The sequence below is a fragment of the Centroberyx affinis genome, unplaced genomic scaffold, assembly GCF_046629955.1.
Source record: "Centroberyx affinis isolate AG114_WGS23_722 - 3 ecotype Tasmania unplaced genomic scaffold, CSIRO-AGI_Caff_v1 ptg000941l_1, whole genome shotgun sequence".
In the NCBI taxonomy this organism is placed as follows: domain Eukaryota; kingdom Metazoa; phylum Chordata; class Actinopteri; order Beryciformes; family Berycidae; genus Centroberyx; species Centroberyx affinis.
Genome location: NW_027279515.1, coordinates 66,031 through 78,773, shown reverse-complemented (window position 1 = coordinate 78,773; position 12,743 = coordinate 66,031). Strand labels below are relative to the sequence as shown.

Genomic DNA, 12,743 nt, shown 5'->3' with positions numbered 1-12,743 from the left:
TGTCTCTCGCCTTCTGCCTGTCTTTGAGTCGTACCCATTTCCTTACCTTCCCCCCTCTCACCACAGCAGACTCCTATGTTTGCCAGAGTCGCAGGGTGTAGCCCGTCCAGAGAAAGTGGTCGTGGTTTCTGCTATTTTAGTCTCGGCATCAAGGTCTGTGTTGACAGCTGTAGGCCATCCTTACAGAGCCTGCGGTGTCCTCGTTTACTTGTCAGGCTAAATGGACCGAGGTGGAGTGAGCTTTGAGCTGCTTTGCACCACCAAGCGCTGTCACATTTTAGGAAATGAAGAAGCATTTATACGCAATCATTTGTAAACCTTTCCAGTTATTTAGAACAACTTATAAAATAAATGCTAACCTTAATGGCGAGAGAAGTGCTACTGACGGGAAGGAATCCCCAGACCATTTAGGCAAAACCTGAGTTGGAAAAGTGAATGAGTAACGCTGTCCTCACCTTCACCAACAACTGTAGAAGTGCCCTTGAGCAAGATGCTTACAAATTTAACCCACAACTGTTCTAGTGGAGCTTTTCAATGGCCAGTAGTAGAAGACTGTGGTTGTACTGGGCAGGTAACAGGAGTGAATTTTTGTAATTATGTGAATGTGTAGTATAAATAGTGAAAGTGTAGTATAGCATTTGTTGAAAAAAGCACATACACATACTCAGCAAGTCTGACAATTAAAGTGTGTTTTGCTTTGATATCTGTGGTCTGACTCCTTGGTATGGAGGTAATTTCAGCAGACTTTTGATTTGTAGATTTCCCTCCTCTTGGGAGCCTTTGAACCAAACAAAGTCAGTATTTAGGGTGTTGGCATACAGTGTTTATTGTTGAGGTTCCTGTAATTTTGGTACAAGAAGCAGCTTTGCTCACACTGAAAATGATTGGGTGCTGTGCTACTGTAATTTCCCTGCTCAGTGAGGATTCAGTGCATTTCCTATGAAGACCACAAGGGGGTGTGCTCTCCCTGTTATCCAACTGAGTGCTTCACTCCCTCAAACACAAAGCAAAACTCATGAAAGAGACACTATCGCCTGGGGAGTTTTCTGTAGCTGAGTTATTACTGTTTTCCCCATTGCTCATTGTAAGTTTTAAGCATGTGTCTTCACAGATGTGTTTAATCACATCTTACAACAAATATACATTAGAGAATAGAGATGTTCACCAGAGTAATGCTTACTCAAGTAGAGGTATTGTTACTTATAGTCAAATTTTCTAAAGTCAGAGTAAGTAAGCAAGTAAGTCTAGAATATGGATCATTTATGATTTTCACTCAAATTGAACTGAGTAGCAGGAGTAGTAGTAGCAGGAGTGGCAGGAATTCAAAGTGCTTTACATAAATAAAATAAAAATAAAGACATAGATAAAAAGATTTAAAAAAAAAAAAAAGCTCAATAAAACATACACAAATGAAAATCATTAGGATTTTGTGCAAGTTACAAAATCTTCCCCCAAAAAACAAATGACCTGTTTTGGTTCTTGCAAATAATTTGATGGGTTATTATTATAAAAAAAATTTTTTATGGTTCCCATTTAGTTCATATCAACAAAGCTTTGGTATAAGTTGTGAAAGGTAAAGTCCACAGTAACTCTTTGACTGTCTTTTGTACAAAAAGTAAAACTTGCTAAATAAACGCCAAACTCTACTCAAGCTTTACTCATGCACATTCATTTTAGCAATTGTAACTCATTGGTTTGCACTTTTCAAAAGTAAAAAAAATGTTTAAAACAAAGCAGTATGACATTTAACTTCAACCAGTTTAATGTGATACTCCTCACCTCCAGCTTATTCCAGTACTTCTCAGCTCAGGGTAAATATTAACCAAAAGGTAACTGACCTCCTCCTGTACCGACAGACCCCAGCCACCAGAGGGCAGGAGGAAACCTGCGCTACTTTGAGCGGTTACTGACCAAGCAGCTGCTCGAGCTGAACCAGGCCCGCCAGCCCGCCTCCGAGGAGCCCATCCAGCTGGGGACCTACGCCAGGCCCAAAGACCATCTGCCCGAGAGAGAGACCTATGAGGCCCTCTGCAGAGGAGAGGGGGTCAAAATGGTGAGGCATGGCAGGAAAAACTAAGAGATGTTGTGGATGGGACGGTGTGTAAAGGGGAGAAAAACAGGAGGCTTCCTATAGGAGAGAGGGAGTCAGAACACTTGACCTTTGTTTTGAAAGACATCTGACTCTACTTTTCAGTCAGTGTGATTCATGGCCACTTGTACCTGTTTGTATCCCACTCTAAAAATCCCAAAAAAGTTTTAAGTTCATTGCTCTGCATTTTGCACTTGCAAAATCAGTGTTACCTTTTAAGGGTGTGAGCACACCTAGAGTTCATTTTCTTTGGTCCAAATCATAGTGGAAAACTCTACTTTTGTATTTGGTTCTTTTAGGGTCATGCCGCCCAATTACAAGCAAACCAGGACTTATAAACAGAAGTCACATGGCCTCACAAGTAGCTCATTTATTGGACAGAGTTTTGGCAACCTGTGATCCCACGAGTTTAGAGATTTTGGCAGCAGGTGGTTGGAGTCAAAATAAATCTGATTTCCAGTCCCTGTAACTTAAGCTAAGTATGATGGATTTGACTGTACTCTTTTCCGTAATTTACCATCTCTGGTGTTCATACCAGTTCAGAACACATGAAGAATTAGCTGAATTTGAGCATCAGTTGAGACTGAATTTGTTATGTTAGGGTTTCAAGCATGGGTAACTGCTGGGTGTCTATGTCAACATCTACCTCCTTATACCCATAACAACTTGTGTTTTGGGGTTGTTGATTATGTTCTTATTCCTAACGAACCACACTGTATTTCGTTTGGAAGAGAACAAACACCTGCATTTTCAGGCGGTTATTTGGTGCCACCCGATCTGCATTGTTCTCACCTGCCCAAATGAATCGAACGAAAGGAGTAAACACTCTGGTGTTTGAATAAACCGCTCCAAACATGCTTGGTGTGAACGCACCCTAAACACATTTTTACAGTACAGACACCCTTTTAAATAATTTGTTTTGACCTATTTTTGGAATATATTTCCATTATATTTTTTAACTGTTCACCCTCTGTCTCCACCAGACCGTTGCGAGGCGTAGCCGCCTGTTCTGTCGCTACCAGGACGGTAACAGGAACCCTCGTCTCCTGCTGAAGCCCATGAAGGAGGAGGATGAGTGGGACAGCCCACGCATCGTGCGCTACCTGGAAGCCCTGTCCCATGATGAAATTGAGAAGATCAAGGAGCTGGCCAAACCCAGGGTGAGACTCAAAAGACAGCAAAATTAGCATTTTAATTTGCAATTTTTTTTATTGCAATTAAGGACAAGTAAAAAAAAAAAGATGATACAGAACAAGACAGCAAGACAAACACATTTAAATAGATCGGCCTACATGTTAAAAAAGAAAGGGTGGTTGCAGAGGGAAAAAAGGCTTTGGATAAACCTTAAAGGGGAGTGTCAGAATCACAGAGAATGTGGACTTGAGCTGGACAAGAAACATTTGTGGAAGCTTTCATTTTGTTAATTAATCTCTGTGTTGTTTTTGTTTTTTTTGTTTTTTCAAGCTTGCCAGAGCCACCGTCCGCGACCCCAAAACAGGCGTTCTGACCACAGCTAACTACAGAGTGTCAAAAAGGTGAGTCCATCAGGTCAGCGGTTCTTTGGCGCCCTCCTGTGGATTTCATTCATTCATTCATGCTCTTATGATAAAATTATGATGTTTTGACATGGGTCATACATTTACCTGGACTATTTTATCATTGGGCAGAATTAAGGGATTTTAAGATAAGATTCTTACCCAAATTTTCTCTTAGGGAGAATGAACTAGTACTATTACTTCTCCAGTTTCATATCACCTATAACACGCTAAGTTTTATATGGAGGTATTATTCTGCATCACATTCAATGGCCACCCTTGCTTTCTAGACTTCCAGGTCTTATTAAGTTAAATAGACATCACAGATTTCTGGTGCTAAGTGTATGAATGTGTGTATGTGTGTGTGTGCGTGTGTATGTTTGCATGCACATGTTCACGTGTGCATGTGTGTTTCTCCAGTGCGTGGCTGGAGGGAGAGGAGGATCCCGTCATAGAGAGAGTCAACCAGAGAATACAAGACATCACCGGCCTTACAGTAGAGACTGCTGAGCTACTACAGGTGCTGTCATTTATGCTTGTAATAACAACACAGCATCATATGCTGGATGTATTCATATAAATCTGACTGACTTTTACAAAGCAATTGGATATGCCTTCTTTCACTGTTATAAACAATAATAATAATCATAATATTATTTAAAATTGTATTTATATTCAACAGAAGAAAGAGCACAACATATGGAAGACAAATAAATATAGCAATGGACAAAAATAAATAAAAGAAACAATAAAAATGGATAAAAAAGAATCAAAGACAGATTTAGATATGCCATTACATAGAAGAAAGTCTATAGAAATTAACCTTTTGAAGAGATTAAAAAGATGACACTCATTTAGCTAGACTGAGTTTCTTAAAAAAGGTTGTTTCTCTAGTTTAGGAGCCCCGGTCAGCTTTAGTCTGAATCCAGGCCGGGGAATCACCATGCCACAGGATCTCATGGATTCAGGTTGATAGTGGGATAAAAGGTCTTGTAACATAACTCAGCAGCTTTAAAAATAATCAGTAAAATCTTAAAATGAATTATAAAGCTGACTGCAACCAGTGTAACGACGCTAAATTGCTAAAAACGTCTATAGGAGATGATATAAAAGCAGGAACGACTGTCTCTAAGTCGTCCAAGGATAAAATTACCTTGATTTTTGATACATATGCCAGTTGAAAGAAACAAGACCGTACAACATCTTAACCTGATCTTCAAAAGTCCAATCACAGCCAAAAACCAAATTTCTGGCCACTGATTCAATGTTGGCAGGCAGACAGACTTCCTAGCTTCTTCTGAATCATAGTTCTGGATAGCTATACCTCACTTAAGGGATACTCTAATACGCAGCAATTTAAAATCTTACTCACTCGTCAAAATGTCCCTACCAGGTCATATGGCAAGAGAAAATACCATTAGACCTACAGTATGTTAAACCAACCAAACCTGTAATCAACCTACAGGTTAGATGCCTACAAAACAATAGACAAACTCTTTTGATTAGTTACACACATTAGTACACACAGACTTGTTTTTCCATAAGATTAGATTACAATGAACCTGTTGAAAGGAGGGAAAAAAGGCTTTGGATAAACTTTGGATAAACCTTAAAGGGGAGTGTCAGAATCACAGAGAATGTGGACTTGAGCTGGACAAGTATTGTTATTATCAACAAATTCTTTGCTCTTTGTTGTTTTACCAGTACATTTTTGATTGGACTGGAACATATTATAGTAGTTTTTCTATAACACACCTCTGTCTGTGGCTGACCAGGTTGCTAACTATGGAGTTGGAGGACAGTATGAGCCGCATTATGACTTCTCGAGGGTAAGTGCACTCTGTGTATATGAGTGTGTGTGCCTACATGTTAGCACACGTGTACCGTACATGTGTTCACATGCATATACTTTTGTGTGTAAAAGTATATGCATGCTGCTTGTCCTGTGGTGACTCTGTTTCTATGCACAAACTGCACACTGCATAAGGCATATCAGGCGAGGGTTCAAGTGAGGCAGCTGACTTGCTTCCCACTCTAGTTTGCTGGCATGTTCCTCCTGACTCTTGTGCTTAGGTGACCTCACGTGTGTTATATCTGGCAGCGATCTCCAGGCATAGTTCCATATGCAGCTGTGCAGTTGCTTGGGGCTTGGCCTTTGGTGTAGCATGATTGATTTCAAAATATATATTATATGTCTTTGCACTGAGGCCCCACTAAGGTAAAGGTCATAGCATGAACTTATGAAGTTGTTTTCCTTCAACAAAAATGTCAGACTTTGTTATTGTATCACTATCCCAAAGGGAGCAATGCATAGTCTGACGCAAATGATTTATAGCTAATGTCTTGTGTGGAAATCAACTGGTTTGTTGACTGAAACATCTTCACCTCAACAAATTATTCAAGTATTCATTATATTAGTTTTGATTTACTGTAAGTGAATTAGGGCCACATGTGAAAAATGTATTAGAGTACAGCAGAGATTAATCTCAGAATTCTGAGAACAAAGTCAGAATTCTGACTTTATTCTCAGAATTCTGACTTTCAGAACTCAAATTTTTCACATGGCCCTAATCCTTTGTATGTTTCTGACAGATGATGAAATACATTATATTTATATTTGTGAGTTAGTGCCCTTAGTGGCGGGCTCCTGTGTGAGTCTTTTCAGCGCCCGGTTAAATGTTACAACCATCTGTTGCAGCGTCCTTTTGACAGCCTCAAGGTCGATGGAAATAGACTTGCTACCTACCTCAACTACGTAAGTACCTGTGTGTGTGAGTGAACCGTCTAAACCATGTGTTTTTACTCTTGAATTTTATCTTCATAGAAAGATGAACCTGATGCTTTCAAAAGATTAGGCACTGGAAATCGTGTGGCCACTTTTTTGAACTACGTAAGTATGCGCGTCGAGTCGCCGTTGTTTGAAGGCCATTAGTGGCAAACCTCCTTGTAGTAGGCTCCATCATTCTTCTCATATCGTAGCTTCTTGGGCGCATACATAAGCTCTGGTTCAATCTTGGACTTGGATTGATTGACTTTCATATAGGGATGGGATGATTTGCTTATCTCACGATATGACACGATACGCGATACGGGGTTCACGATTCGATACAACGATACGACGTAATAAATTCAAATTCAGTGACAACAAAGTATGACTGTGCAGAATTATGTTTATTTCTGAGCCACAAGTCTTTCGAGCAATAGGATTGTCTTGCTAGAATGCAAACGACAATTTTAAAATGTCATTACAAAGTGCAAATAATATAATTGCAATGGAGAGCTTGTGAAATTGTGATAGGCAAGCCGTCTTGTGATTACTACAGCAGAATAAAATGTAGCTAATGTCGCGATTTATTTTTCTGCCCCACGATACGTCACTTTTTTGTATTGCGATAAACTGAATTTCGATATACAGTATTGTCCCATCCCTACTTTCATAGTGTTCTGCCAATTGACATGCAGTGTAGCAGCACCGTCCTATGGGTTGTAACGTTGCATTACTGGTTGTAATGGGGCAAAAAGCTGTGAAACATGTAAATTTAAGATAGATGAAGTCTTTCTGTCAATCAGTTCCAGTACATGTTGTGGAGAGTCTTGTAGGCCTTCCCCCTTAACACCTAGTACAGAACCCACTTTGATTTTACCCCTGCTAACACCGAACTGTATCTGTTTCCAAAAGGAGAAAAAGAAAAAGATCTTGTCTCCACAAAAAAAAAAAAAATGTCTTGAGATGGCTGGCTTTGAAGAATAGCAGTCATTGTATTCTGTAATGAGTGATTGATTGTTTTATTGTTCACCCTGCCTGCAGCATGTTATGGGTGTTATGGGTATGCTTTATTACAACAATGATCTCTGTCCAGGATGTAAAACTTGTGTGTTGACTAAATTAAATTAATCAAGATTAAAATATCATACAATGAAACGTTCATGATCCCCATGGGGAGCAGCAAAATACTAACAGGACACAGCAAAGAAAAATATATAAAACAAAAAAAACAAACAGAAAATATAATATAAACAAGATAAAGCAAATAGGGTTATATAAGGTGAATAAAAGTATCACTCTGCAGAAGATATTGATATATCAGCTTAACTGCTAAATCTAATAACTGTACTTGAATGGTATTGGCTCAGAGATGATTAAAAACTTACAGACTTTCCCAGTGCATAAACAATAAACAAGTTTATCTTCAACAACGATGACTTGCTTGGCCATCCACACACCAACTTTCTTAAACACCAGTTCCATGTAAAGTTGTATCATATCAATGGCAGACTGTATGAAACCACTTTGTGCCCACCTTGTCTCTAGCAGGATAGAGGTTTTTGATGCAGGACTGCAGTAGTTGATTTTGGGCAATAATCCTTTAATAATCCTTGGGACCTTGTTGTTGTTCATCATACAGCTCACATCAAACTATAACTTTAATTTTTTATAGTTTATTCGAATAGATATGGCACAACATGGAACCTTTTAACATTTCATCTGTCAATTGTTTTCCCATTGGTATTCACAGATCTACACCCATATTCTCAAAAAAGATGTGTTTTAAGCTTCATTACATTTGTTTTACTTTTCAGCTAAACGTATGTTAATAGCAACATATACTGTATGTTATTATAGTTGCTCTGAAACGTAAATCAAATGTGTTGTCCTAAACCAGATACACAGATTTTTTATAATAATATGTCCTTTGTGGGTCATTGAATACCAATGTGTATTTTTTAAGAGTGCAGGAAACCCCAGAGAAGGTTTCCAACCAGGTTGTCCTCTTTTCTCTCTGGCAGATGACCGATGTCGAGGCAGGAGGAGCAACGGTCTTCCCCGACTTCGGAGCAGCAATCTGGCCTAGAAAGGTGATACACAACAGTCTGTGTGTGTGTGTGTGTGTGTGTGTGTGTGTGTGTGTGTGTGTGTGTGTGTGTGTGATTGTGTGTGTGTGTGTGTGTGTGTGTATGTGTGAGAGAAAGAGAAAGAGTCAGAGATTATAATAAGATATGACATTTGGGAGCTGGTCATAATTGAAAAAAAGCCCCAACAGTGTGATCTAAGACACTAAATTATGCGAAGCTCGCTGTACATTATCCCACTTATTACATGGCTGCTTATCAAAGACATCAATCATTGACACATTTGGATGTAAAGTGATTTAATTACAGCTAAAGTAACTTACAAGCTTCTGCCAGACATAGTCCAGCAGTAGCCAAGGAGTAACGTCTTTTTGGAACAAGATGTTGCCAGTTAATTTGAGTAGACATAAACAACACTGACCAGACTTGTTGACAGCAGATTGATATGATTAGATGTGGAACAGTGGTCTGTTAGTCTGTTATTCAGAAATAACAGACCTCACAATGTGTTTATGTTTAAACACATTGTGATGTCTGTTATTTCTGAATAACAGAGTCTGAATTTAATATTCAACAAAGCTGTAATGATGAGTCAAGTCATGTCAAGGTTATTTATATAGCCATTTATCACAAGCATGTCTCAAAGTGCTTTACATACCATACTACATCATATACACGTCATATACCATACTCAGAGGTATGACCAAGTCAACTTTGCTCGAGTCACAAGTCTCAACTCAAGTCCCAAGTCTAAATGTAGAACAGCAAATCATGTCAGAACAAATCCAGTCAGTATTCATTTAATATCTTAAAGAAAACTAAATATCTAGGACTTTTCAATGCAGTCTCGTTTTACAGTAATCGGATAAAAACTTGGTAAGAGCATCATGAGTTTGATTTCTATAATCAGTTTCAACTTCAATCCATACAAATTCTGAAAACAGAATTTAAATTCAATTGTGTGGTGGGTTATCATTTACACAAACACAAGATCTCAAAGTCATCAAAGTACAAGTCAAAGTCAAGTCCCAAGTCAAGTGAAGTCTCAAATATTCTATTCATGCATCAAGTCAAGTCTCAAGCAATTAAAATTGTGACTCGAGTCTGACTCGGGCAATATAGGACCACAGAACTCAAGGTTCAGTGTCTGAACCCTGGGAAACCTGGGGAATATTTGACTAGTGTTTGTTTACATGTGTGCAGTTGTGTTACTCGCTGTGCAGTGCTTGTGTGGTACTCTACTGCAATGAGACAAGCTATATGGTAGTTGTCAGGCAACCCAGTGTTTGCTTGAAGAAGACTTGGTTCGGTATGTTGCTGCAATAAACCGCTCTCAGCGTGAATCCAGTGCGGGGACATTTTTCCACTCGTGCTCCAAGTCGACTTTTATCTAGCATCTGTCCCGTTACGGATTGGATCGTCTCTCTCCTGCTCCTCTTCTTACACACTGTGTGTTTCCCTCATGTTCCTGATTGTCTCATCTCTCCGCAGGGGACCGCGGTGTTTTGGTACAATCTGTTCAAGAGCGGGGAGGGAGACTACAGAACCAGGCATGCAGCCTGTCCTGTGCTAGTAGGAAGTAAATGGGTGAGTGGAAATTCAGATACATTATCATTAAATATGAACTTAATGAGGCGGATTCGATTTGGATTCATTAACAATAAATAGGGAGTAAATGAGGTGAGTCAGATTTCGATTCTGGCTGAAATTGAATTGACAGGAATTTATTAAATTCCCATCATTATTTGCTGGGAAGAGAATTAGATGATTCTAGCGAAATTGATGACAATGAGTTGAATTTAGAATTAACTAGCAAGATCTAACATTTATTTTCACTATTCTGTATTCTTTTTCTTTATTAAAGGACAACCTAGGCCACAGTGAATGTTAAGTCCATTTTCCAGTGAGCCCTCTCTCCCTTCAAAAAATCCCAGTGGATTTCTATTATCAGATGCAATTATCAGAGAAAAAATTATCATGTGACTTTTTTTTCCCTATCATGCCTTCATTCAACTCCAAACAATATCAAAACCAAATTTCTGAGATTGAAAATTAAGTGTAGTAATGTACAAAAAATGTATGCTAGGCCTTGCCTAGTAAAACATAAAAAAACTTTGGTGAATGAATAGTAGTTCCTATCCAAATACACAATAATAATTGAACCATTTTCAATTAGTGCACACATTCAGAGAGCCCTCATTGGACGAACGGGGCAAGAGCAGGCGTGTTTATGACGTTAGGCGAAAATGGAAACACTGGAACAACATTGTTTATATGGGAAGTCCCGCCTTAGACAGAACTTTTCACCAATCACTAACATCCTCTGCGGTTACATCCCGCCTCATTTCAAGTCTCTCAGCTGAGGAAAAGAGTTTTTCCATCTGAAAGTTGTTCTTGTGAAATGGATTACAGCAAGGTGCTACGTAAGCAAGTTTTATTCTTCAACATGCAGTCAGACAAATCAGTTGGACCTAATGAGAATAAAAAAGCTTGTTTCTTATCTACTATGAGACCTGTTTCGAAAATTTAGAAAATGAAGGACATCTACAAAACCTAAGCCTAACCCTAAACCTTTAGCTACATGTTACCACACAATATAAAACAAAACAACAAAAACAGGAATTTCATAAGGGAGAGAGTGCCTCTGTGCGTAACATTCACCATGGCCAGAATTACCCTTTAACATATTATTATTATTTGGCATACTATACCTGTTCCTCTACTAGCCTGGCTATTCTTAGTACTTACACAGTTTCTCTCTATTCTCAGTGTCAAACAAGTGGATTCACGAGCGAGGACAAGAGTTCAGGAGACCCTGCGGCCTGACAGAAGTGGACTGAAGCTCGCCTCATACCTGTTGAACACACACACACACACACACACACACACACACATCAACACAAACCAAACACCGGTAGTGCCTTCATTCTGGCAATCATGTAACATGCAAACATACAATACATACATAAGCGTGCTCTCCCCAGACTTGCCTTTTATTATTTACTAAGATTTTATGGGGAACACTTCCAAAAACGGGATATGAGAGTAAACTTTGCTGGCTGGAGAATATCTTTTTTTATCAGAAGAGGCAGAACTTATTTCTCTTAACTCCTTGCTTTGTCATGCATTTTTTCTCTAAAGTTAATTAAATAAATCAATGAAATTTAAATTTATATACATGCAATTGACTAACACAAGGTTGGATATGAAACGTTATCATTTTGATCTGCTGATCTTGTTTTTTATAAACACACAGACACACACACACACACACAGTCACGCATTCATTTTATATCTTTTATCAGCATTCACTGAATTAAATCATAATTTGTTTACTATTCAGATATTATAGAAGTTGAAGATGGTTTAAGGACATTTCAGGATCCAAAAAGTGTTGTCATCACCGCTCACTAATGCCACAGAGTCTGAACATATTTGCTAGTTGTTTGGCAGTTTCTGGGAGGTGTGCTGCCAAATCTCAGGAGTATCAGCTTGCAAACACACCCAGGACTTCTGACATGTACAGTATAGCTGAGGGCTGGTGTTTGGGCAGTTGATCTGGGACGGGTTTTTCCTTATAGAGGTTAATTTGGCAAACCATCTCAAGGATAATAACTTCCCTCTGCTCTTTACTGACAAGAAAAACATCAGGGAATATTGGGAGAAACATCTTGAGTGACCGTAGACCATTCAGACACACACACACACACACACACACACACACACACAAAAGGCTCTAGAGAATGAGCAATAAGCAGACATAATGACAACTTTGTATTATGATTTAAAAAAAAAAAATGGCTCTATTGTCCTTGTCACTTTATTTTCTATAGTTCCTTTGCTTTTTTTTTATTGGCACCGTCAACCATTACAGAGAATTACATTTCATCCAAATCACGGCCATTTATTTATGTAGTCTGTTTAAATTATTACACTGTTATTACATCTGTTGCTCTTTCTACAAGATGACAAACGAGGAACTCAATAAACAGTGTCTTTTATTAAAAAGGTTTACTGTCTGTTTTTTGTTTTTTTTAACTTGTTTCGCAGGTGGTTTCTCAGCCAATCATATTTATCATATCATATTTTCACCCTGGTTAAAAAGTCCCTTACTACCCTGGAGTATTTATCAGATGGATGTTCCACTGGATACATTAATTTTCTGCACACAACTTTCTTTATATACTAAACTTTACCCAGTCTGACAGCCTTTACTTCTCTTTTACTGAAGCCAAGCAGTAGCCTACTAATTTTTTTATTTTTTTTTG

General features: G+C 38.6%; 1 protein-coding gene across 1 annotated transcript in view; it reads left to right on the top strand.

Annotated features, from left to right (window-relative positions):
* The window catches only part of LOC139646012 (prolyl 4-hydroxylase subunit alpha-2-like), a 30,958-nt gene extending 18,587 nt beyond the window's left edge, over nt 1-12,371 (top strand). Inside the window, exons 7-15 of the mRNA XM_071521908.1 lie at nt 1,857-2,053; nt 3,073-3,249; nt 3,554-3,624; nt 4,045-4,144; nt 5,400-5,453; nt 6,449-6,514; nt 8,413-8,481; nt 9,967-10,066; nt 11,245-12,371. Coding sequence (XP_071378009.1) covers nt 1,857-2,053; nt 3,073-3,249; nt 3,554-3,624; nt 4,045-4,144; nt 5,400-5,453; nt 6,449-6,514; nt 8,413-8,481; nt 9,967-10,066; nt 11,245-11,315 — 905 coding nt within the window. The 3' untranslated portion in view covers nt 11,316-12,371. The remainder of the gene's footprint in view (nt 1-1,856; nt 2,054-3,072; nt 3,250-3,553; nt 3,625-4,044; nt 4,145-5,399; nt 5,454-6,448; nt 6,515-8,412; nt 8,482-9,966; nt 10,067-11,244) is intronic.
* Nucleotides 12,372-12,743: the final 372 nt, after the last annotated feature.